The sequence below is a fragment of the Zingiber officinale genome, chromosome 8A (assembly GCF_018446385.1).
Source record: "Zingiber officinale cultivar Zhangliang chromosome 8A, Zo_v1.1, whole genome shotgun sequence".
In the NCBI taxonomy this organism is placed as follows: Eukaryota; Viridiplantae; Streptophyta; class Magnoliopsida; order Zingiberales; family Zingiberaceae; genus Zingiber; species Zingiber officinale.
Genome location: NC_056000.1, coordinates 77,390,187 through 77,416,848, shown reverse-complemented (window position 1 = coordinate 77,416,848; position 26,662 = coordinate 77,390,187). Strand labels below are relative to the sequence as shown.

Sequence of the window (26,662 nt, the reverse complement as noted above, 5' to 3'; positions counted from 1 at the left end):
CCAGGCAGGAAGCCATGAGAAACTTAATGACGACCACCATGATTGAGGGAACACCCGTGAGGAATCATATCCTCAAGATGACGGCTCATTTGAATGAGATGGAAGTCCTTGGAGCTGAAATCGATGGGGAAACTTAGGTCATTATCATTCTCCAAACGCTGCCCAAAAGTTTTGAGCAGTTACGCCTGAATTATAACATGAACAAAAGGGTTTATTCATTGGCAAAACTTCTGACAGAACTCCAAGCGGCAGAAAGACTATTTTGTCAAAGTTCTCAAGTTCACATTGCTGAAAACGTTTCTGCCTCTAAGCCGAAAGGCGAAAAGAAGAAGAAGAAATAAGTTGGTTCGGCAAAGAACGTGATTCGACCTCAAGGGACTGGGCCGTAGGCAAGTGTGAAGAAGCCGAAAGGCAAGTGCTTCATATGCAAGCAGTCTGGACATTTGAAGGTGGACTGTCCTCGCAGAAAGGAGAACAATAACGATATATCTTATTCACTAGTTGTTGAAACATGTTTAGCGGTGTTATCTATCAGTACATGGTGTGTAGATACGGGAGCCACTGGTCATGTCTGCAATTCATTACAGGGGTTCCAGGAAACCAGACGACTACATGAAGGGGAAATCACCGTCTACATGGGCAATGCTACGAGAGTGGTGGTTGTTGCAGTGGTGATGTTTATTTATCTTTTGATAGGAATAAAACTTTGATTTTGAAAAATTATCTTTACATACCATGTTTTAGAAAGAACTTGATTTCAGTTTCTAAATTATTTATGGATGGATATTCTGTTTCTTTTGATAACAAAGTGGTTGTCAAGAAAAATAGGGTGATTATCTGTTCTGGTGTGTTGGTCGGCAATTTGTATACTCTTAATCCAATAACTCCCATGATGCAACAAATGTAAATTAATAACACATCTTCTAATTCTAATAAGAGAAAGCAACCTTCGGAAATGAACCAAACATATCTTTGGCATCTAAGGTTGGGTCATATTAACTTGAGTAGGATTCAAAGGTTAACAGCCGATGGACCTTTGGGTTCATTGGTAATGGAAAACTTTCCAACCTGCGAGTCTTTCTTGGAAGGAAAAATGACCAAAATGCCTTTTAAGGCAAAGGGGTATAGAGTTAAAGAAGTGTTGGAATTGACTCATTCTGATTTGTGTGGGCCTATGACTATCCAGGCAAGAGGTGGTTTCGAATATTTTGTCTCTTTTATAGATGACTATTCGAGATATGAGTACATTTACTTGACGCACCGTAAGTCTAAGTGCTTTGATAAGTTCAAAGAGTACAAGGTTGATGTGGAGAAATGTCATGGTAAAAGTATCAAGACACTACAGTCTAATCGTGGTGGAGAGTACCTCTTAGGAGAATTTAGGAGTTACTTATCAGAGGCCGAGATTCAATCCCAATTGTCTGCACCCGGTATACCCCAACAAAATAGTATGGAAGAACGAAGGAATATGACTCTTATGGAAATGGTTAGATCAATGATGAGTTATTCAGAATTACCCCAAATTCATTTTGGGGATATGCTCTAGAAATGGTGGCGTACATTCTGAACTTGGTACCTTCTAAGTCAGTACCCTCTACTTCCACAGAATTGTGGAATGAGTGTAAGACTAGTTTGAAACACATTCGAATTTGGGGTAGTCCAGCACATGTGCTGAAGGGAGATGCTGATAAGTTGGAATCATGTACAGAAGTTCACTTGTTCGTGGGATATCCTAGAGGAATGAAAGGTGGTTTGTTTTATAGTCTTAAAGATCATAAGGTCATTGTTAGTACCAATGCCCGATTTTTAGAAGAGGACTATGTAATGAACCACAATCCCATGAGTAAAATTGTTCTTGAGGAAATAAGAGAGGACACTTCTACTTTAGTACTAACGGTACAAGATGAGATACCACAAGTAACTGCAACACGTGTCACAAATGATGCACAATTACAGGCAGTGCCTCGTCGTAGTGAGAGGGTTCTTAGGCAACTTGAAAGATTCATATTTTTGGGAGTCTTCCGACTTGATCCCTGGTGAACATGAAGCTGGTCCTTGGACGTATGATAAAGCACTCCAAGATAAAGATGTAACATCTTGACAAAGCGCAATGGACTCTGAAATAGAATCTATGCATTCTAATCAGGTTTGGGAGCTTGTAGAACCACCAAATGATGTAAAAGTCATTGGATGTAAATGAGTCTACAAAAGGAAAAGAGGAACAAACAGGAAGGTGGAAACCTTTAAAGCAAGGCTTATTGTGAAGGGGTATACTCAGAAAGAGGGAATCAATTATGAGGAATCTTTTTCGCCGGTAGTCATGCTTAAGTCTATCCAAATTCTTTTATCTATTGCTGCTCATATGGATTATAAGGTTTGGCAAATGGATGTCAAGACAACTTTCCTTAACGGAAGTCTTGAAGAAAACATTTATATGAAGCAACTAGAGGGATTCATTGCGAAGGGCAAAGAGCATCTTGTATGTAAGCTCAATCTGTCCATTTATGGACTGAAGCAAGTTTCAAGATCTTGGAACATCTGGTTTGATGAAGTGATCCAGTCTTATGGATTCATTCAGTATCTGGATGAGTCTTGTGTATACAAGAAAAGTGACGGAAACGTGGTGGTATTTCTTGTACTATACGTAGATGACATTTTACTCATTGGCAACAATGCCAAAATATTGTCAGACGTAAGGGTATGGATACCCAAGCAGTTTGATATGAAGGACTTGGGAGAATGTGGGCATATTCTTGGGATCAAAGTAATAAGGGATCACAAGAAAAGATATTGTGATTATCCCAAGTTTCATACATCGATATTATCCTAGCTCGTTTCAGCATGCAAAACTCCAAGACAGGTTTTTTACCTTTTCGACATGGAGTACCTTTATCTAAAAAGATGCGTCCTAATATATTAAAGGAGATAGAGGAGATGAAGGCAGTTCCTTATGCTTCGGTTGTAGGAATCATGGGTTTATAAGAGAAAAGATATCTCCATTGGCATGAGGCCTTTTGGGGAGCCCAAGAGCAAAACCATGAGGGCTTAGGCCCAAAGTGGACAATATCATGCTATTGTGGAGATATCTAAAATTCTTTTCGATCTTACAATTGGTATCAGAGCCCGGACTGCCAGAAGGTTTAACCGCCGACTGTGCACAAGAGCTATGGTCTGATTGAGCCATGTGGGTACAATATTGACCTCGAACAAAGAAAGCGGGGGCTCCTATGTTCGGATCAAGAGGACCAGACACCAGGCAGGAAGTCCTAGTTGCGACTAGGCAAGGAAGTCCTAGTAGGTCGGGTGGACCGAGGGGCAGGAAGACCTGGTGGGTCGAGGATCGGACGTGGGAAGTCTATGGTCCTTTGTTTGAGGGGGGGATTGTTGGGGTTGCAAGGTTGCAAACATAGTCCCATATTGGAAACACATGGGAAAGATCATGAGTTTATAAGAGAAAAGATATCTCCATTGGCATGAGGCCTTTTGGGGAGAGCCCAAGAGCAAAACCATGAGGGCTTAGGCTCAAAGTGGACAATATCATGCTATTGTGGAGATATCTAAAATTCTTTTCAATCTTACAAAAGTAACCCATAACCAGGACATTGGACTGCAGTAAAACATATATTAATGTACCTGAAAAGGACTAGAGATTATATGCTGGTTTACCAGGCAGATGATTTGCTCCCTGTGGGTTACACAGATTCAGACTTCCAATCAAATTGGGACAGCAGTAAATCAACCTCGGGGTATGTGTTTACTTTAGGAGGTGGGGCCATAATATGGAAGAGTGTTAAGCAGAAATGTGTTTCAGACTCCACCATAGAAGCTAAGTATGTGGCAGCCTCTGAGGCAGCCAAAGAAGTTGTATGACTCAGAAACTTCTTGATGGACTTAGATGTGATTCCTGGTTTACCCAAAGTTATCACAATTTATTGTGATAACAGTGATGCAGTAGCAAACTCGAAAGAACCACGAGCCTATAAGGCAAGTAAACACATTGAGCGCAAGTACCACCTGATACGAGACATCGTAAAACGAGGAGAGGTTGTTGTCGCCAAGATTATATCAGCAGATAACCTGGCAGATCCTTTCACTAAGGCCTTTCCCGTGAGAGCTTTTGATAGGCATGTTGAGGGGATGAGAATCAGATATATGACAACATTTATGGCAGCATAGTAATTTAGTATAAGTGGGAGATTGTTGGGATGTATACTATAAACCTAGCTTTTGTATGAACATCTGTTTTGAAATATTTTGAAATGAGAATCACTTTGGTCAAATATTTACATTTTATATTTATATATATGTTAATATTGTTGTCTATTTAATTTATATTATAGATAACATGGTGTGTGGTGCCACACAGAAGATCATGTTATCGGTTCCTTATAAATTATAAATAATAGCTCACAACTAAGATGGATTGTGATAAACCATTGGAACAGTTGTAGTATAATTTGGTATTAGTCTATCTTGACTAATAAATTACACTAGTACACTATGTGTGTATTGAGCATGACCGTTTGAGGTTGTTTGATTTATACTGACTACATAAAAGAACAGAACCTCTGTTATTATCGATGTGCACCCTCTTAATCCCTATATAATAACAAGCATGTATACTTAGTATTTATTTCTTTAACTTATCAATGGGTGAGATTTATTCGTTATATCAATAGGCTTGATAAGTTTAGAAATAGTACTGTTTATATGGTGTGTTGTTGATTATAGAAGGAATCTGTGTCCTAATTATTTAGGCTGATAATGTCCCCTTAAGGAACTCATAAGGATTATCATGTAAACCTTGCAGATGGACTTAGTTCAACATGATAATAAAGTTGAGTGGTACTACTCTTAGAATCGGATGTTAATTAATTGGGTTGTCAGTAACTCAATTAATTAACGGACATACAATATCTTAAACACAGGGAGATTAACGCACTCATGATAAGAAGGAGCTCATATTATAATATGGGATTGGTGCGGTAGTTCAATAATAACCCTTTAGTCGTATGTGTTATTATTGATAGACTTGAGTTGGATGTTCGGGCCGAACATAGGAAGCCCAAGCCCATCAAGAGGCCTAAACTAATTTCTCCTCTAGGTCTCTGTTATAGCCTCTATATAAAGCCTTGCATCCACCCATCCAACTTAGTTTTTGTTTTTGGTTTTTCTCCACTTCCTCGTAGGGTCGGCGCCACCCTATCTTCTCCTAGGGTCGGCGCCACCCTCTCTTCTCCTAGGGTCAACACCCCCTCCTCCGTGCCAAGGGCCGGCGCCCCCTCCTCCTTGCTAAGGGTCGGCACCCCCTTCATCCTTGCTAAGGGCCAGTGCCCCCCTCTTCCTTGGTGGGCAGCGGATTGGAGAAGAAGAATAAGAGGAGAAGGAAGAAGAGAAGAAGACGCCCCATCCTAGAGCCTCTCTTGGCGATCGGTGGTTTGGAAGAAATGAAGGGAAGGGTGGTTGTTGTCTTGGTAGATTGTCGCCCACACGACGTCCAAGAAGAGGAGAGGAATATAGCAGAAGATCAAGAGGTCTTTAGCTACGAAGAAAGGTACAACTAGTTCTTTGATTTCACTTCATAATTAGTTTAGTTTTCTTTGTATCGATTTTGAATACCAACACAAGAGGCCAGCGATCTTGTACTTCGATCAAGGTGTGCTTTGATCCATCAAGAACTTGCTTGATTGATCAAATACATGTCTGATCGAACATGCGGATTGCTAGGAAAAGTTCTGTACTTGTACAATTTTTGTACAGAAAAATTTAAACAGAACGGAATTCCAGCGCCTTCAGAGGTGCCTTCAATAGGGTTGAAGGCACCTCCGCACCTCTCTGTGGAAGTCACCTTCTATGGTTGGAAGACGCCTTCAATGAATAGTATGAAGGCACCTTCAAGGGACTGAAGGTGCCTTCTCTAGCCGTTAGCCGAGGATAATGTTTTATCCTCAACAGATAAAATTCTATCCGATGGAAGGTGCCTTGGACCTCTTTAGAGGCACCTTCAAGCTATGGATAAGATTTTACAGAGGCTATAAAAAGAGTCCTGAACCTAGAAAATAAAAAACAACTTGAATTACAACTCTTGTACTATTTCCTAATCGATTTCTTGAGCTATCAACGCCTGTAAGAGACTTCTCCACTTACAACGAAGGAGATCTTTTTAGTGTTGTTCATTGCCTTAGATTAACAACCATCTAGGTTATAACTAAGTAAACCTCTGGTCCTCTTACTTCTTTCTTTAAGTTGTTTAGTTTAATTTTATTATTGTTGTTTTAATTGTGCTACTAATCAAGTCCAAAGATAGAGAAGGGATTTTTTTGTGTGTAAGTAATTCACCCCTTCTTGCCGGCCCAACCTGGTCCAACAAATGTCATCAGTTCAAGGATGCCTCAAAAGGACTAACCGTCGACTAAAACAACAAAATGGCGGCCGTTATAAGCATTCATCCACCAAAGTTTGAGGGAGACTTCGCGCAATGGAAACGCCGAATGAAGGTATTGTTGGAATGTATACTAAAAGCCTAACTTTTTATATAAAAATTTATTTAGAAATAAGAATCACATTGGTCAAATGTCTACATTTATGTTAAGTGTAGTTGTCCGTTTCATTTATATTGTAGATAACATGGTGTGAGGAGACACACAGAAGTTCATATTATCAGTTCCTTATAAATTATAAGCAGTTGCTCATAACCAAGATGGAATGAGACAAACCATTGGAGTGATTGTAGTGCAATTAGGTATTAGTTTTATCTTGACTAATAAATTACACTAGTACACTATGAGTGTATTGAGCATGACCATTTGAGGTAGTTTCTTTTTATACTGACTATATAAAAGAACAATACCTCTATTATTATGAAAGTACGCACTCTTAATCATGATATAATAACAAGCACGTATACTTAATATTTATTTCTTTAATTTGTCAAATGGTACGATTTAGCTCGTTAAATCAATAGGTCCGATAAGTTGGGAAATGATATTATTTCTATGGTGTGTTATTGATTATAGAATGAAACTGTTGTTGGGACTGATGTGCCCGCTAGAGGGGGTGAATAGTGTTTCGTCGAGCTTGCGTCGGTTTGCTTTGTCTTGTTGTTGTGCAGCGGAATACTCGAAGACAAACACTCACAATGCTAACACCTAGGATTTACTTGGTATCCACCTCAAGAAGAGGTGACTAATCCAAGGATCCACACACGACATGCTATCTCCACTAATAACAACTCCTTCTCGGTTGCAGCCGGAGGCGGAGAAGCCTCGTACAAACTCACACACAACACAAATACAAATACAAGAAGAAACTCTAAGAATACAAGTGAATACACCTTTCTTCTTGCTACTTGTTGTTGCCTCTTGAACCTTGGAGATGCTCCCCAAGTGCCTTCAAGAACTGGCGTGAGTACTGAAGAAATCACTGTGAAGATCGTTGTAAGCTCGCAGGAGAAGATCGCAAAAATCTGACGAAGAAAACGCTCCACCCAGGCTATATACAGTGCCTCCAATCGATTGAAATCAACCCCAATCGATTGCCACGCCAGCACCGCTCCATCGCAACCGTCCATCACCTGCATCCTGCGTAACGGTCGAATCCCAATCGATCGACCAATCGATTGGACAGTCTGAATCGATCCACCGATTGATTCAGATGCTTTCTGTGTTCTCGCGATCACGCGAGAACTCCCAGCTCCAATCGATCGACCGATCGATTGGAGATTCCCAATCGATTGCCCGATTGATTGGGAAGGCCTCTGTGCTCGCGACTCATGCTCCCAATCGATTGGGCCATTTCTTCCTTCGCAGCATACTCCAATCGATCGACTGATCGATTGGACCCTAGTTCAATCGATTGCCCAATCGATTTACCATCCTGGACTTGACTCAATCTCAAGTCCAAAGTCTCCAACCCAACTCCCAGTCAACCGTGACCTGTTGGGTCTCCATGCCTAGCATTTGGCCACACCCGACCAACCTCCTCCATCAGCCTCGCGTCCCTCGGATATCTCTCCATCCTTCACGCTTTGCCTTCAGGAGCTTCCTTCGGCCTCATCCTGGTTGTCGGGTCTTCCTTGCCAAGTTATAACAGGACTTACCCTGCCAAGACCACATGCTTGGACTTATATCCTTTGCCAAGATCACACTTGGACTTTCCAATTGCCTAGCTCCTCACCAGGACTTTGTCCTTTGCCAAGATCACACTTGGACTTTCTCTTGCCTGGCTCCTCACCAAGACTTTCCACTTGCCTAGCTCCTCACCAGGACTTTCCAATTGGCTGGCTCCTCACTAGGACTTTCTCCTGCCTAGCTCCTCACTAGGACTTTCCCGTTGCCTGACTCCTCACTAGGACTTTCCCGTTGCCTGGCTCCTCACCAGGACTTTCTCCTGCCTAGCTTCTCACTAGGACTTTTTTGTTGTCTGGTTCCTCACCATGACTTTCCAAATGCCTAATATCCAGTTAGGACTTTCCCAATCAAGTATCCTATCAACCTTGACCTACTTGACTTGTATTCTCATCAACCTGGTCAACCCTTTGACCATCTCCATAACCGGACGATTGCTCCAGCAATCTCCTTATATTGTCAAACATCAAAACTCAAATCCCGACTCAAACTTGACTCAACTCAAGCTTAGTCAAACTGGTCAAACTTGACCTAGGAAAATTGCCCCAACAATTGTGTCCTATTAATCTAGGTTGATGATGTCCCCTTGAGGAGCTCATATGGATTGTCATGTAAACCCTGTAGGTGGATTTAGTCTGACATGACAATAAGATTGAGTGGTACTACTCTTGGAGCTAGATATTAGTTAAGTGAGTTGTCAGTAACTCATTTAATTAGTGGACATTCAATATCTTAAACACAGGGAGACTAACGTACTCATGATAAGAAGGAGCCCATATAGTAATATGGGATTGGTGCGGTAGTACAATAATAACTCTTTAGTGGAATGAGATATTATTGATGAACTTGAGTTGGGTATTCGGGGCGAACACAGGAAGTTTAAGCTCATCGGGAGACCAAAATCAATTCCTCCTCTCGGTCTCTATTGTAGCCTCTTATTTATAAAGTCTTATATCCACCAAAAACTCAACTGCTTACCCACTTCTTGGTGGCCAACCAAGACTAGCTTGGAGCCCAAGCTAGGGCCGACCAAACCAAACCAAGATGTGAGCCAAGTTGTGGCCGACCCTAGCTTGGAGCCCAAGCAAGGGTGGTCGGCCACATAAATATTAAAAGGAGTTTTAAATTTTAAATCTTTCCTTATATGGAAGCCATGGTTTTCAAAGAGAGTTTTTAAAAATTTTAAATCTTTCCTTTTATAGCTTTCTACAAAGGACTAAGAGAAATATTAGTTAAAAGGAAGATTTTAATTTTTGATAAAACTTTCCTTTTTAGCAACCATCCACATGTTTTAAAAGGAAGATTTTAATTTATATAATTTTCCTTTTACAACCAACAAGGGATTTAAAGAAAGAAATTTTTTAATTAAAATTTCTTATCGGAAACAAATAACGAAGTTTTAATTTCATGTTTAAAACTTTCCTTGTTTGGATTTAAAGGGGTGGTTGACCATGATAAGAAGAAAAGGAAGTTTTAATTTTTTGTTTTAAAACTTTCCTTTTTAGTCATTGGCAAGGAATATAAGGAAGTTTTAATTATGTTTAAAACTTTCCTTATTTGCCAAGACTAAGGAATATAAAAGAGAATGAGGGGGTGCCTCACCCAAGAACACATCTTTTATTCTTCCTCTCTTATTCCTTGTGGCCGACCCTTCTTCTTCCCCTTTTCTCTTATTTGGTGGCCGGCGGCATCAACCTTTGTGGATATATTGGTGGCCGACATATGCTTGAAGGAGGAGTAGAGAAAGGAGACATTGTTTCCTAGCATCCCTTGGAGATTGGTTGGTGGTCGGAACTCATCATCCTTGAAGGTTGTTGGTGGCCGAAACTTGGAAGCAAGAAGAGAAGGCTTGGGTGGATTTCATCTTGGTAGATCGTCCCTCACACGACGTCCAAGAGAAGGAGAGAAATACAATAGAAGATCAAGAAGTCTATAAGCTATAAAAAGTATAACTAGTTATTAGTTTCTGCATCATAACTAGTTCATCTTTTATATAGATCTTGAAAAACCAAACACAAGAGGTTATCGGTTTTAATTATCATTTTTGTTATCGATTTTATTTTTCGATTTCATGTTTCTATAATGTGTTTCTATTGAGGTCTCTGTAGTTAAACCTAGTTTACTGTGAGAAGTTTAAATATCTGATTTCTTCGAAAGGCTTTGTCTAGGCAGTGGTGGATGATCCCATATCCAAGAAGGCCTAGTGCCTTGCCACGTTTGACCTGGAAGCCGATCCTTAAAATAGATATTTGATCAACTTCTGTATTATGGTTTAACTTAGGAAAATCACATCGGTTGAACTTGAAGTAAGAATGTTAAGTTTCGTTCCCAATTCAAGTTTAACTTCTAAAGGGAAATTTGGATTAATAATGTTAAGCATCCTTTGCAATCCAAATTAACTTTAGTAGAACACATGGTAGCTAGGATAGTTCTATGCTTGTACAAATTTTTGTACAGGGGAACTAAGATGGTATTCCGAGTAGCAACCAACAGGTATTTTTTAAAATGGACTTTAAAATTCTGTTAATTATAAATATGATTTTGTAGCCCCTAAAGACCAATATGGAGCTGGAAAGGAAGAGTGTTTATGGACGAAGAAAGAACAAACTGACTTCATGGCGAATGGTAAAGAAGAGTTCCATCTACTAAGCATCCTTCCACCCCAAGAGGTCAATCGAATTGGCAGCTACGACTTCTCCAAAGAGCTCGAGGAGAAATTCCTAGAAGTCCACGAAGGTACTTCAGAAGTAAAGTTAGCAAGGCGAGACATCCTTTAAACCCAGCTAACAAACCTGTGGATGAACAATGTGTTAGAATGTAAACTAAAAGCTTAGCTTTTTGTATGAACATTTATATTTTGAAATGAGAATAACTTTGGTCAAATGTTGCATTTTATATTTATATGTTAATGCAATTGTCCATTTAATTTATATTATAGATAACATGGTGTGTGGTGCCACATAGAAGATCATGTTATCAGTTCCATATAAATTATAAATAGTAGCTCACGACCGAGATTGATAGGGACAAACCATTAGAACGGTTGCAGTGTAATTTGGGATTAGTCTGTCTTGACTATAAAATTGCACTAGTACACTATGTGTGTATTGAGCAGGACCATTTGATGTTGTTCGATTTATACTGACTGCATAAAAGAACAGAACCTCTATTATTATGGATGTGCGTTCTCTTAATCCCGATATAATAACAAATACGTATACTTAGTATTTATTTCTTTGACTTATCAATGGGTGAGAATTATTCGTTAAATTAATAGGCCCGATGAGTTGAGAGATAATACCATTTATATGGTGTGTTGTTGATTATAAAAGGAAACTGTGTCCTATTTATTTAAGTTGATGATGCCCCCTTGAGGAGCTCATAAGGATTATCATGTAAACCCTGCAGGTGGACTTAGTCCGACATGATAATAAGGTTGAGTGACACTACTCTTGGAGCTAGATGTTAATTAATTGAGTTGTCAGTAACTCATTTAATTAACGGACATACAATATCTTAAATACAGGGAGATTAACACACTCATGATAAGAATGAACTCATATTGTAATATGGGATTGATGCTATAGTTCAATAATAACTCTTTAGTGGTATGAATTATTATTGATGAACTTGAGTTGGGTGTTCGGGTCGAACACAGGAAGCTCAATTCCATCAGTAGGCCAAAACCAATTCCTCCACTCGGTCCCTGTTGTAGTCTCTACATAGCCTCACATTCACTCATTTGATTTTGTTTCCTGCCCAAGAAAGGGGCCAGCCCAAGCCTTTCTTGGTGCCCAAGCAAGTGGCCGACCAAACCAAAAGAAAAGAAAAGAAAAAGGAAAGAAAAGGAAGAGAAAAGAAAAGAAAAAGGAAAGAAAAGGAAGAGAAAAGAAAAGAAAAAGGAAAGAAAAGGAAGAGAAAAGAAAAGAAAGAAAAAAAAAGAGAGGAGATTTTTTCTCAACAGAATTAGAGATTTTTCTAAAAAGAATTATGTTGATTCTTTCTTAGAAATTTTCTAAAAAAAATTATATTAATTCTTTCCTAAGAAATTTTTATAAAACAAATTATGTTAATTCTTTCCTAGAGATTTTTTCTAAACAAAAATTCTGTTAATATTTCTCCTCTTTTATCTGGTGCCAAAGGTTAGAAAAAGGGAAGAGGCCATGCCACCAAAACCTAATCTCTCTTGAGTTATTTTCCCTTGCTTGTGGCCGGCACCACATCTCTTCTTTTCTATCTTTTCTTTTCCCCTAGGGTCGACGCCCACCTCCTCTCTTCCTCCTAAGGCCGGAGCTCCACCTTCTCATCTCTTCCTCCCTTTCCTCCCTCTAGGGTTGGCACATATCTCCTTTGGTGGCCGGATCTTGGAGGAGAAGAAGAAGAAGAGAAGAACCACCCTAGGTGGTAGGCGGTTTGGAGGCGAAGAAGAAGAAGGAGGCGCCCCTTTTCTTTGCATCTTTTGGTGGTAGGCGGCTTGGAAACAAAAGAAGGTTTGAGTGTTTTGTCTTGGTAGATCGTTGCCCACACGACGCCCAAGAAGAGGAGAGGAATACAAGAGAAGATCAAGAGGTCTTTAGCTACGAAGAAAGGTACAACTAGTTCTTTAATTCCACAGTGCAATTGGTTTTGTTTTTCTTCGTGTCGATTTTGGATATCAATTTTGAATACCAACATAAGAGGCCAACAATCTTGTACTTCGATCAAGGTGTGCTTTGATCATTCAAGAACTTGCTTGATTGATCAAACACATGTCTAATCGAACGTGCGAGTTGCTAGGAATAGTTCTGTACTTGTACAATTTTTTTTGTACGGGAAAGTTAAACAGAACGGAATTCCAGCGCCCTTCACAATGGAGAAAAGGTAGCGCAACTCTAAGCACGAATCAAAGAACTCATCACCTAGCTCAACAATCTTGGAGAATCAGTAACGAACCGAGATCAATCCGGTACGCACTTAACGCCTTCCCGAGAACTCCAGAATGGTCATCCTTAGTAGATGCATACTACATCTCTAAAGACTTCGAGGTAAGTACACTAGATAGTTTGTTTTCTACTTTTGAACTTCATGAAACTCGATGTGCATATCCTAAAGAAAGCAAAAAGTCGAACAACAATCTTACCTTGAAAGCCAAGAAGGAAGATCCTGACTCCGAAGCATCAATCGATGAAGACGAAGCAGCCTTAATGGTAAGAAAATTCAATAAATTTATTAAATCTAATAAATTTAATAAGTCGCTGGTAAAGAAACAAACTCAGAGCAAAAGGAAGGTATGGTGTTACAACTACAATGAAGAAGGGCACATCAAGGACGACTGCCCTAAACTGAAGAACAAAGGCAAAAGACCAACAAAATCGAAGCTCGAGACCCTGAAGGTGATGTGGGACGAAACGTCATCATCAAAATCCGAAGTTGAAGAATACACCAGACTAGCCCTATTAGCAGACCATCAAAGAAAAGAGGAAAGCAACTCAGCAATGAGCATCGATGAAGGGGGAGTTTCCTCAAAAGAAAGCTGCGATGAATGGGGAGCATCTCAACACAAAGTGAGGTACGCACACTATCTCCCAAGCAGTTTTTCAATTTTATTAAAATGCTTTCAAAGAACTTAATAAAATTAGAAAAAGATAATGCTAGGTTAAAATTAAACTTAACAAATTCACACCCCTTAGATATGTATGATAATTTGAAATTAGAAAATGAAAAATTAAAAACACAAATAGAGAGATTGAAAGATAACCATGCATGTTCTAATAAAAAACCAAGATTTGGAAATTATGATAAAATTAACTGGTACATTAGAAATCACTAGGGCCAAATTAGAAAAATATCACAGAAATAAATATCTAAGAAATTTTTAATTAATCCAGTATGTAGGAAATTATATTGAGTTTCAAAAACATGCTTAGATTAAAGTATTATATTTGAAAGAGAGACCTAAAATATCCAGGAAGAAAATTGAATATTTAATTTCTTTAAAATACTTTGTCCAGAAGTGATTGTCGTTCCAATATGCAAGAAGGTCTAGTGCTTCACCATAACCTAGAAGTCAATTATTGAAATAAATATTTAATTAACTAACTAAAATAGAAGTTTTTTCCGTCTTTATTTTTCACTTAAAATAATTTCAATATTGTTTAACTTTTTTATGACCATTCAATTGGTATAAAAATTCTCAAATTTTTTTAAAAATTCTAAAAACTTTTTGATTTTTTTCTATCCCTTAGACTTCTGCTGAAAATTCTTTCTAGTTATTTGCGTAGAGTATCCCTAGAAGAATATTTTAAAATTTCTAAAAAGTATATTTTGTTTTTCCCAACTTTTTTTGATGTGATCAAAGAGGGAGAAATAAGTACAAGTTTAGGGAAAGTTAGGATTTAGAATTTTTTACTTATTTGCTTGCAAGCAATTTGTTTTTTTTTTTGCAAGAAATTGTTTATCACTTTTATTTTACTGTAACTTTTACCCTAACTTGAACTTGGGTTGATACACATCAAAAAGGAGGAGATTGTAAGTACCCTGAGCAGTTTTGATGTGGTCAACCAAGTTCAGTTAGGTCTTGTTGTGTTTGATCCTTGTGTCTAAGTGTGCAGGAGCTTAGGAACACAAAAAGTCGAGTGGAAGACGCAGCTAGCAAGAAAGATGACACGAAAAAGGAGCTGATGGGCATGGTGCATTCGAAGTATGAGGTGCCGCGGAAGAGTACACAGGTAGACGAGAAGAATGTGCACGGTATTCGAGGGACGAGAAGCCGAGAGGAAGTCTTCTCGAAGAGAAGGCCGGAAGATGGGTCCTGGTGAGCCCAATTCCGGATGGACGAAATCACTCAGGCGATCAGAGCAGCGGGAGAAGCAAGTGGGAGTTGCTGAGCTGCTAGAGCTATCTTCAACAGGGTTGAAGGCGTCTCCGTGCCTCTCTGTAGAAGGTGCCTTTGATGAGTAGTACGAAGGCGCCTTCCAGCCCTTGAAGGCGCCTTCGTTAGCCGTTGGCCGAGGATAATGTTTTATCATTGGCAGATAAAATTCTATCTAATGGAAGGCGCATTGGACCTCTTTGGAGGCATCTTCAAGCTGCGGATAAGATTTTCCAAAGATTGTAAAAAGAACTCTGGACCTAGGAAATAAAAAACAACTTGAACTAGAACTCTTGTACTATTTCCTAGTCGATTTTTTAAGTTGTCAACGTCTGTAAGAGACTTCTCCGCCTACAACGAAGGAGATCTTTTTAGTACTGTTCATTACCTTGGATTAACAACCATTTAGGTTATAACAAAGTAAACCTTTGGTCCTCTTACTTCTTTCTTTAAGTTGTTTAGTTCAATTTTATTATTGTTATTTTAATTGTGCTACTAATCAAGTCTAAAGATTGAGAATGAGTTTATTTTTTTTGTGCAAGAAATTCATCCCCTCTTGCCGGCCCAACCTGGTCCAAGACATTCAACTAATATACATCAATTTCGTTCATCTATATGGAATCAAATGTAAAGTTGATGTATTTGTGCCAAAACATTGAAAAATATTCCTTACGCCTTAAAAATTGACAATAAGCCAATCCTGTGCTTTGACACCAATTGTAAGATTTATAATACATCAAATATGATCTAAATGATGCATCTACAACAAAATCTAGTTTCTATCAATATCTAAAGCTCAATAGGAAATCGAAACAATAGCTTAAAATGGTTAACCTGAATCCAGCACAAAGGCTATTGCTTCTTACTTGTCGCCGGAGTTCCTGTTAGTGCGGAATAGGTTGAAGAGGTTCTCAACATGTATTAATTCATGAGCATCTTCCTTTATATATCAAGTCCATCCTTTAGGGACTATCCATCTTAAAGTCCATCCATCATTAATAGTCCATCGATATTAATGAATCGGATTTTGGATCTACACATTGAATGCACATCCATTTAATCTAAATCCTCTTTATATGCTCGAAGCATTAGATCACTTAATTAAGTTTAGTTACTTTAATAATAATTAGTTATGTATGTATTAATCAAATGTAAACCCAACTTTATGGAAATCAAGTTCACCCATGTGAGCTTAATTGGATCTAGTCCACTTATGTGGGCTTAATCCTACAAGCTGCAAGCAGCTGTCCTTCCATACTTCCTTTGCAATGTGTTCCTATTTATTTAGTTCCATCGGCGTTTCCAAACTAATTTGTCCGATCAATCACTAAATTTGGGATTAAATTAATCATGTGATCCCACATTGTAAATTCTTGAGAAATTACGTTGGTATTTTGGAGATTCATGCCGAATTAGGAATTGTTGTCGATCTTTGACAGTAAGTATACCTAGTAGCAATTGGGTTCACAGTTTTCGATCCCAAATATTCGGTATAGAAACGGCTTGATGATGAGGTTGTTAAGCTTGATTCTTAGTTCTACTAGTATAACTTTGCTTAAAATACTTTCAACAGCATGAAAGCTAAAAATCAAAAACGTGCAGGTTGTTCGAGAACATGATCCCTGGGGAAGAGATATACGTTGAGCCCTTTCGCCGACACTTCTACACCAATGGTGAAGGGCCAGCAGTGAAGGGTCGTAGCGGTGCAGATCTAGTCGAAGGACTGGTCATCAAAGATGAGGATCCTACAAGGTCGTAAAGACACGCTTTAGTGCCTTCTTTGCCACAAACCTTCATCAACTTCTTCAGGGCTGCGGAATTAAGAACTTGGTTGTGATTGGTAAGGCATAATTTATGCCTAGTCGTTGAATGATAGAAATTAGTTTTCCTTCAGGAATTAAGAATTTTGGATGCTCAAGTTCTTGCTTTTGATTCCTTTGCCTAAAATTTGGGTGTTGTTTGGTGTAAAGCAAATATGCTTGTTAGAATCTTGCTGTCCTTCTCAATTCATGTTCCGATGAGGCAACATGGTCACTCTTCTACTTTTTCATTGCCGATATTGTAGGGATTCAAACTCCAATCTGTGTTTGATGCTGTTGCGCTGGATTACCATCAGGTTACTGTCGTTGCAGATGCAACAATTGCTGCTGTTCCTCAAGTTCAGCTCGGTGAGTTTCGTCTTTACATTCTAAGCTTCACCTTCATATGCTTGAATTTGACGGTAGCTTTATTTTTTAGATTGGTTTTCAGATAGGTTTGGTGAATCCTCTGTTTTTGTTTTGTTTTGTTTTGTTTTGTTTTTGAAACAGATAACATTAGAGACATGAAGAATATTGGAGTTGCCACACCGACCCTGCAAGAATGGCTCCAGCTTTGATGCCCATTTCTTAAGATGGAGCCCTGATAGGCTGATATTGTGTTGAACATCTTATCTAAATAAGAACAGTAGTGTATTTGTGTCAACTAAAAAAAAATACTCCGTGATACTGGTTTGCTTGGGAGCGATATTTTGTTTTTTTATCCAACATGTGATATTAAAATGCTTTTTAAAAATAATTTATTATTTTATTTAGTTTGATACATGTCAACTTTACTGGCTGTCCGGCCTGCAGACGACCGGTTCAACTTCGAGAGGGAATATACTGCTGAGTTGGTGCTGTCTATCCAATCTACAATCTCCACGTGGTACGGCCGGCATTCGCCTGCTTCGAACCTTTCAACGCTTACGTTTTCATGTATTAATTTTGGTCTCTATTCACACAAAAAGACAAGGGGAAAAGTCGCGATAATTATCAGAGCATAAGGGTATTTTAGGTATCTCATAACTGCCAAACTCGCACTACTATTAAAGCAGTAGCACCACGATTCCTCGCCAGGTAGGCGTCCGATGATCTGCTGCCGGTGAAATGATGGCCCCGACTCCAGCAGCCGTTCTCCGCCACACCACCGCCTTCCTCGACGAAGCCCTTTCCAACGCTGATCTTCGTCACCGCATCCTCTCATCCGCGCGCTGGACCATCCCCTCCGCCTCACCCGCCTCCGTCCGAGCCCTCTCCCTCCTCTCCGACGCTCTCGACTCCTCCTCTCCCACCGCCTCCTCCGCCGCGGACAAGATCCTACTCTCCGTTTCCGGAAGAAACCCACTCTCCGCCGTCCTCCTTGCCCTCGCGCACGCCCTCCGTGGCCGAGCCGCCGCGGCCGCCCTCGCCCTCCTCGATCTCTTCTCCCTCGATCCATCCCTAGCCCGCCACGACGTCGCACCGGCGGTCTTTGAGGCGCTCTTCCTCCCGCACCTCCTTCCGGCGCTCCGCTGGTTCGCGGACCAGCGGTCGCGCATCCTCTCTTCTGCCTCCCTTCGGCGGGGAAGCCCGAAGGATGAAGAGGACGAGGAGCGGTCGGTGGAGTCGGCGGCCGCGATGAGCCTACTGTCGCAGATGAGTGGGGGGCAAGCGGGGAGGTTGAAAGAGTTAGAGAGGCGGTATGAGGACGTTATTGATGCAAATTGCAGGGTTTATGCAGAGTACCTGAAGGGGCTGGTTCAGACGGGTGGCGGAGGACGACGTCAGCCCTCAGCACCACCGCAGTTGGTTTTGACGAGTACTGACGATGAGGAAGCGGGATCTGATGGGACGGTGGAGCAGGAGAAGGTAGAAACGAGCGAAGCTATCGGATTCAGGGACGGACGGTATAATGTACTTTGCCTGCCTTCATTAATTCCTAAAATCTTGAAGTTAACTACCAATTCCTTTAATTGAAAGAGCATACGTGCGTATACATTCTTCTTCTTCTTGTCCAATCTCCCGTGGCTTCTTTCTGCCACTGAATAATAGTTTCAGTACATAAGCCGTTCGTTTATGGATTCAAACATATTTTATGTATCCGACTGTTAGTTGTAGTCTTTTCTTGCTTCTGCGCTTAAATCTGAGTTAAGCTTCAACAAGCTAACTTCTTTTATTGACTTTTTAGCCAATTTGGGCAGAAGCAGATCCTTCTGTTGAATTCTTTAGCAGGCAAAATAGCCGACTCCAAACGAACAATACAAGAGTTCCACCTGCATATCCTCAAAGGGTGTCTCCAGAATTCTTTGCCGGGCCACCATTTAGAGATTACAGAACTGCTGAAGTTAAGTGGGGCCCGGATAATGGACCTACTTATTTATCTGAAGACAATTTGGAGTGCTCTTCTTCTGAGATCGATCTTGATGTAGAGGTCAAATTCTTTGATTCTGACGATAGAAACATTGTTCTTAGTTAGTCATTGACTGATCTATCTATGTGCCCAATTTTCCTGGTGTGAAATTTTGACATCGTTAATGCTGTTTGTCATTTAGGAAAGGAAAACAAACAGAAAAGTGTTAGAAACAAATAGCCAACAGCTTCAGAGGCATGCACAAGGCTCTGCAGAACGGATATGGTAAGCTTTAAATTCTGAAAGCATGCGACCCACCTCCAGCATTTTCATCTCATTTGAGTGAAAACAAGAGCATCTGGCCTGAGGCCATAGCTTATATTCAAAATTGGAACACCTTTACCTATATTAATTGTTTATTTTCTCTATTTTATAATTATACTTCATGGTCTTCTTCCTGTTTCATGATATGAATTTTTTCTAGAGCATTAACTTACTCTCACTGCACAACTGAGATCCTAATACTTGATGTCTCTTTGTTTTGCAGTAACCCGAGTATGCAAATGACTGATTCTAGTAACACCTTTTCCGTGAGTAAACAAATTCCTCCCAAGGAATTTGTCTGCCCAATAACAAGCAATCTGTTTGATGATCCTGTGACACTTGAGACTGGCCAGACCTATGAGCGCAGAGCGATCCAAGAATGGCTTGACCGTGGAAACTCAACATGCCCCATCACACGGCAAAAACTCCAGAGTACTCAATTGCCCAAAACCAACTATGTCCTAAAACGACTTATAGCTAGCTGGCTGGAAGAGAATCCATATTCTACTCCTAGTAGGTTGGAGGATTCTCCTGGTGAGAATTTTAGAGATTCGAGTATGTCACAAAGCCCATCTTCACCACCGAGTGCTGTAACCCAACCTTCAAATATTGACGTCTCTTCTACTGATATTCGTCTTGCAATATCATGCCTCTGCACATCTGAATTTCTTGATGAATCAGAGAAGGCTGTTCTCCAGATTGAAACGTTCTGGAGGAATGCTAGCTTAGAAACTGAGATAACAGCAGTTCTCTCAAAACCGGCAGTTATAAATGGTTTCGTTGAAATCTTGTTCAATTCTGTTGACCCGAATGTACTGAAAGTGACAATTTTTCTGCTATCCGAGCTGGCTTCAAGAGATAAATTTGTTATTCAAACACTTAACAGGGTTGACTCTGATGTGAAATGCATGATTGCACTATTCAAGAAGGGTTTGATAGAGGCAATAGTTTTGATATTTCTGTTAAATCCTCTATTGGAAACCCTTATTGAGATGGATATTGCTAATGCTATTCTAATGGCTATTGCAAAGAAAGATGATGAATTAATCAAGATGTGTATGAGCCCCATGACCGCTTCAATTCTTATCTTATGGAAAATCTTACAAGAAGGTAATAGTGGTTTATCCAACATTGTTCGCTCAATTATATCAGATAGAGTACTTGACAGAATATTGCTGAGCTTGGAAGCCGAGATGGTGGAGGAAAGGATTGCAGCAACTGGGATTGTGCTAAAATGCATGGGAGAGGATGGGCGTTCCAGGAAACTAATTGCTGAGAGAGTACAACTTGCACCAGTTCTGGAAAGCTTTGCCATTGTGAATGATATGGAGCGCTTTCAGATTATTTGCTTTCTTTTCGAGTTAACTAAGCTCAGCAGGTTGGTTGTGAGCTCTCCTTGCCCCTTTTCTTCATATAAACTATAACATTTCTAGTTTGCAATCTATATAGTGTTGCATATTATTTATGGTTGAATGTCATGCCCATTGAGATGTATAGTGGTGGTGATTGTTACACCGATTCAACTACTGATGCTAAATAGCTGAGGCAACATTTGATCCGTGTTCTGGGGCAGCTATAATACTAGAATATATGGAACTTGATGATGCACTTGATCTGAATTCAAGTTCAATTTGATCTTTAAACTTAATAGTTTTGATTTTCCTTTTTGATCTTTTTCAGGAGATTGTCCAACGAGAAGGTTCTTCAAGCTATAAAAGGTGGAGGTGCTTTTAGTATGATGCATTCACTCCTCATCTACCTTCAAACTACGCCAATGGAACAATCCCCTGTTGTTGCTGGTCTTCTTCTCCAGCTAGATCTTCTGGTATCCTTCCTGATCGAACTTGACATTTAGATTGTTAAATTGAAGATAAGTAAGAAATATGTACTATGTTGTGGCTTCTGTTAGATTTGAGAACAAAATCTCAGAGTAAAATTAGCACGGTGGTCATACCTGGTTCAGTATTATCACCTCTTTTTTTTTTTTTTGCTTTGTACTGGTCATTAAGTTGCTTGTTTTTCCAGGTGGAGCCAAGAAAGATGAGTATATACCGTGAAGAAGCTGTAGACACACTTATCACGTGCCTCAAAAATGTGGATTTTCCTAGCATTCAACTGAGAACTGCTGAGACAATCTTAGCTCTCTTAGGAAGATTTTCATCCTCTGGAAGGCCTCTTGCTCGAGCTCTTCTTTTAAAGCATGCTGGAATAAGAAAAGGCTACCGAGCACTAATGGAAACTGAGCAGACTGGCCAAGCTCCTGAAGGATCTGAGCACAATCTGGTTGCAGCTATAGTCCTTCTCACAAATTGTTATTGGCTGTTGTTTTTCTTTTTTCTTTTTTTGCTTTCTGAATGAATGAGCAACTATAAGTAGTCAAATATAAGGTATATAATAGTGCATTAAACATATAAGTCCCACCAATCTTGTTTAAAATCACATAATCCATCATTTGATGAATTTCTTCTTATTTTTTATCTGCTCCACTGTTGTAAAGTTCTTTTTGTTCCCCTCATTGGCTTATTGTTTTCTGGTTCCGTTATGTAGGAAGAGGAAAAGGCTGCTGAAGCTTGGGAAAGGAAAATGGCCTTTGCTTTAGTGAGTCATGAATTTGGGCTTCTCTTTGAAGCTTTATCTGATGGTTTGAAGAGCAGAAATCTTGAGCTGTCCTCTTCTTGTCTTGTCTTGGCAACCTGGCTTAGTTATATGCTCTCCCTACTCCCTGATACTGGGGTAAGAGGGGCTGCACGAGTCTGCTTGATGAAACAATTTATCACAATTTTGAAGTCCGCAAGGCATACTGATGAGAAAGCACTTTCAATGCTTGCCCTCAGAAGTTTCATGCATGATCAAGGTATTTTATATTTTACAGGGATTTGATATTTTCTTAACATTAATTTTGGTGCAGCAGTGATGACAAAAGAACCACATATTTCTACTATATAACTCCTTTCTCAATATCTGATTCACCTAGCAAACATATACATGTGTGTGTGTGTCTATATATATATATATATATATATGTTAGAGTATGCTACTTTCCTAGTCATGAATAACATTGTTATTGCTTTCAGAAGGTCTATTCAATCTTACTCTTTATATTAAAGACATATTGAAAACGTTAAGGGAGCTCAAAAAGTCATCTATATTGGCATATGAGATGCTAAAACTTTTATCAGATGGTCATGATTCAAGCATTGTAAGTACCTATTTGTGCCTGGAATTTTCTTCTATTGAATTCTTGCCTTTAAAGATTAAATTATCGAATTTATGCAGAAAGATATGTGGGTCTATAAGGAATTGATGCAAGTAGATTGCAGCACAAATGGTGAAGTCGTATCAGTAATATGCTTCAAGAATATGATATTCTCTGGCCACCTCGACGGAATGATAAAGGTCTTTACTTATAATATCAATCCCCTAGTCTAGTGACTATGCTGTGTGTAAGATACTTGTGGACGAAAAAATGTTTACACATTATTGATATAACATAGGTCTGGAAAGGTGATGAGAATCTTCTTAGTCTGTTACAAGAAACACATGAACACTCTAAGGCAGTCACCACTTTGGCCATACTGAAGCCCAGTGACAAATTATACAGTGGGGCACTGGACAAAACTATAAGGGTATCTATTTTCTCTTTTAATGCACACAGAAATTGAGGAAACTTGATTTCTTTCTTGTTATTGTTGTTTTATACAGGCGTGGGCTATTCTTGATGGAAAGATCCACTGCACAGAATTTTTTGATATGAAAGATTCAGTGCGTAATCTTAGTGTTACAAATACCTTTGCTTGCTTCACTCCACAAAATTCTGGTCTCAAGGTAATATTTATTGTTTGCCACTTCTAATGATCCATGATGTGTTTCTGTTATTCTGCTAATCTTGTTGCCTTTGGTTGTCAATTACTGTCAATATAGACTCCTCGATTCCAAGAGTTGCATTGATTAATGTGTAAAGAGAAAATAAATGTATTCTACAAATATTTACGTAACTTTAAAAAGTGCAAAATGAACTCAAATCAAATGATTATTTTTTCAATCTCTTTTGGATGTAGGTACTATCTTGGAATGGAGGCTCAAAGACTTTTAATTCCGGTAAGAATGTGAAGTCTTTGGTTCTTGTTCAGGGGAAGCTATACTGTGGTTGCAATGACAGCAGTATTCAGGTACGCTTATGGAGTTAAATCTACAGCATTTGTTTCGTAATTACAGATCTTCCATCTAATCAGGATGTCTTTCTGTCATCGTGTCAACTTTTAACAGGCAGTTATACATATATATTCTCCTAACTCGATCTCTAAAGTTCGGACTCCTAGTATTTGCTGCCCCTGCCTTTCAGTTGATTTTCTCAAAATGAATTTATAGTATCTTCACCTGATACTTCCTTGATGAAATGGTTTCGCTCTCCTTGCCTGTAAATATTGCAATATCAAAAAACTGTTTATACTATGACCCTTCAAAGCTTGGGAATGAAGTAAAATTAATATTAATGCCATCTTACACTGTTCTTTCTCCTTTTCTGATTACGGAGAACTAGTCGCGTCATTATTTTGAAGCTGCTAAAACCAATATCACATGGTATTTATTGTTATGATCTACTAAGAAAGCACTCTATTTACAGGAAATAGATTTGGCTACTGAAACGTCTGTTACAATTCACCCTGGTAAAAAGAAGTTGTTGGGGAAGGAAACTCCAATTTATGCTGTGCAAGTACGTGATGGGCTGATTTTCTCAGCTGGAATGTTTGTAGATGGTGTAGCAGTTAAGGTGAGGCAAAGAACCTTGTTTTTTTTTTTTAATTCTGTTCTATTTGCTCTTGGAGATGAGAACCATTATTCTGAAAACTTTATGGGATAATGTTAGTGAAGCATTTGATTCGAGCAAGAAAGTATTGTCAGTATAGTATGTGTCTATTATGCTCCGAACTGCAGCATTTAAGGAGTTATTGTCAGTCTATTATGCCCGCAGCACAACAGATAAATAGGTGCGTAGCTGGATGAGTGCAAGTTTGAATCCGTTCTTAAGTCTACGGAGTTAGAACTTAGAAGCAACTTGATCTAAGGTGACTAGGGTCTTTCTTGGTCTCATCTAAGGTGGGGAAGGGGAAGGACTAAGCAACTTGATCTAAGGTGACTAGGGTCTTTCTTGGTCTCATATAAGGTGGGGAAGGACTTAGCTCAGCTTGGTTGGAGATGAGCGCAGGGGTACCAAGCTCCTTCTTTGTCACTTCCACAGTTGAGTGCTCCGATGCTCTAAAATGGCAGTGTGATGGTAGTGAAAAGGGGGCTACAGAGACTCTAAAAAAGCTTTTCTCGAGTTGTTCTTTTAATGACATGGAGAGCATCAATTACCAGCGGATTTATAGACTTGTGTTCGCACTAATCTCATTTGGGTTGTACTCATGTTGCCCATTTGTCCATCTAGAAGCCTTTCTATAGGACATTTGTTTGTTTCTATGAAATACGAAACTTAACTTGCTTGAGGTAGCTAGCTTAGTTTTGCTTGCCTTTCACTTTTATCTTGCTACTAAAATCAATATGGTGTTGTAGATATGGAGTACTTCTGATTACAGCCTCGTCGGATCTATACAATCTTCCATAGAGGTAAGGGCGATGGCCATCAGCAAAGAATTGATATATCTGGGCTCCAAAACTGGAACTTTAGAGATTTGGTCCAAAGAGAAGCACACCGCTGTGGGTGCTCTTCAGATAGGCACAAATTGCAGGGTTCAATGCATCGACGTTGATGAGGAAGGAGAAATGCTGGTGATAGGAACATCCGATGGACGGCTTCAGGTAACTACTGCTCATTCTCTTCTAGCATGGGAATCAACACCAGACTGTGAGGACTGAGAGCATGCCAATATGCACGTTGTTTGTTTGAACTTGCAATGACTGATACCAAATCATAAAAATTGCAGGTCTGGGGCTTGACTTGAAGAAATATATATCTATAAATAAATAATTAAGCATACACATTGAGCCCATTCATTTGATTTCATCTGTATCTTCTCGTAGTCTCTAGTCTCCTCCTAGACTCCTAATTTTGTTCGGATGTCTTTCATCTAGTAGTGAATTCATTCGAAAAAATTATTATCTAAATTATCTCAATTTTGTACATAATTTTTTTTTTATTTTTTTAATCTTATCAATATATTTAATTGGTTTTTTTTCAGGGATCATAGTTTGAAAAAAAACTTAATTAAATACAAAACAATATTTAAAAAAATTATAATTTATGCATAGAATTGAGTTAATTTAGTGGTAATTTTTTCGGATGAATTTATCAAATGAAAGACATCCAAAAAAAATTAAGGGACTACGAATAAAGGACAAGAGGATCTGGTAATTTGATGTCAAAGCTACACGATCTTATGATTGCAAAATTTAATGCCAAATCATAAATGTTTTGAACCAGTTGATGATTGGACGCTAATGAACTAAAACCACGATTAAAATGATACTCTATTTTCTATGTTGCCATGTTCTCAGGGCATATGTAAAATTTTTGAGAGGTTTGTGAAATTTTAGAAAAGTTTGCATTATGAAGGTGAGATTTGAGATTTTTTATTTTAAGAACAGTAATAAAATTTTAAAGTTGTTTTCTCATAAAATTGGTACCATCAAGATCATTTACTAATAAATAAAAATATATGATTAAATAGGTTTTATATTTTTGATGTGTATTTACGTGACATTATTGGGAAAAAAATCATTTAAAATTGTAATCATTGGAAATGCCTATTAACATCAAAACAATCCTAAAAATTCTATTCTATGCTAGTAAAAATATCTGTGTTTAAAACGTCTGTTTTGCCATTCTAAATCACCACTTATTAAAAAACTGCAAGGTATTATTTTGCAAAAAGGCCATCATTAACTGCTGGATGAGATTTTGAAAATTAACCATCTTAATCTTATTGGATGTTTAATTCAGACCTAAGTACGTGATTTGCCAACCGGACAAGCAGCACCAAGCGAACTCTCTAAGCATATATATGTATTGACAGAGTTGGTAGTTATATCCATATTCATTTTAGTAGTTTCACGATAAATTTATAGCCGGTATAAAATATCACGTTACTTTTTCATGTAAAAGTTACTGCATTAAAATAAAATATTTTTAGAATTTATTTATCTATATTTTATTACAAGGTCGATGATTCTACATCGTTGATGAATAATCGTTTCTATACGAATTCAACCAAATTTTAACTTATTATTTTTTTAT

General features: G+C 38.8%; 1 protein-coding gene and 1 pseudogene across 3 annotated transcripts; both read left to right on the top strand.

The window, feature by feature from the left end:
• Nucleotides 1-17,472, top strand: part of LOC122010990 — a 52,162-nt pseudogene extending 34,690 nt beyond the window's left edge.
• A 370-nt stretch (nt 17,473-17,842) lies between these two features.
• LOC122009627 (putative E3 ubiquitin-protein ligase LIN) lies at nt 17,843-25,405 on the top strand. Of its 3 annotated transcripts, XM_042565859.1 has the most exons (15): nt 17,843-18,668; nt 18,943-19,185; nt 19,307-19,389; nt 19,652-20,806; nt 21,109-21,253; nt 21,454-21,711; nt 21,976-22,282; nt 22,503-22,627; nt 22,705-22,824; nt 22,923-23,054; nt 23,131-23,253; nt 23,487-23,597; nt 24,053-24,199; nt 24,982-25,227; nt 25,353-25,405. In XM_042565859.1, the coding sequence occupies exons 1-15, from the start codon at nt 17,883-17,885 to the stop codon at nt 25,368-25,370; spliced, it is 3,999 nt and encodes a 1,332-aa protein (XP_042421793.1). In that variant the 5' UTR covers nt 17,843-17,882; the 3' UTR covers nt 25,371-25,405. The 3 variants fall into 3 exon arrangements, with proteins under 3 accessions (XP_042421793.1, XP_042421792.1, XP_042421791.1); XM_042565858.1 differs by having other exon boundaries at nt 22,506-22,627; nt 24,982-25,405; XM_042565857.1 differs by having other exon boundaries at nt 24,982-25,405.
• The last annotated feature ends 1,257 nt before the right edge of the window (nt 25,406-26,662 follow it).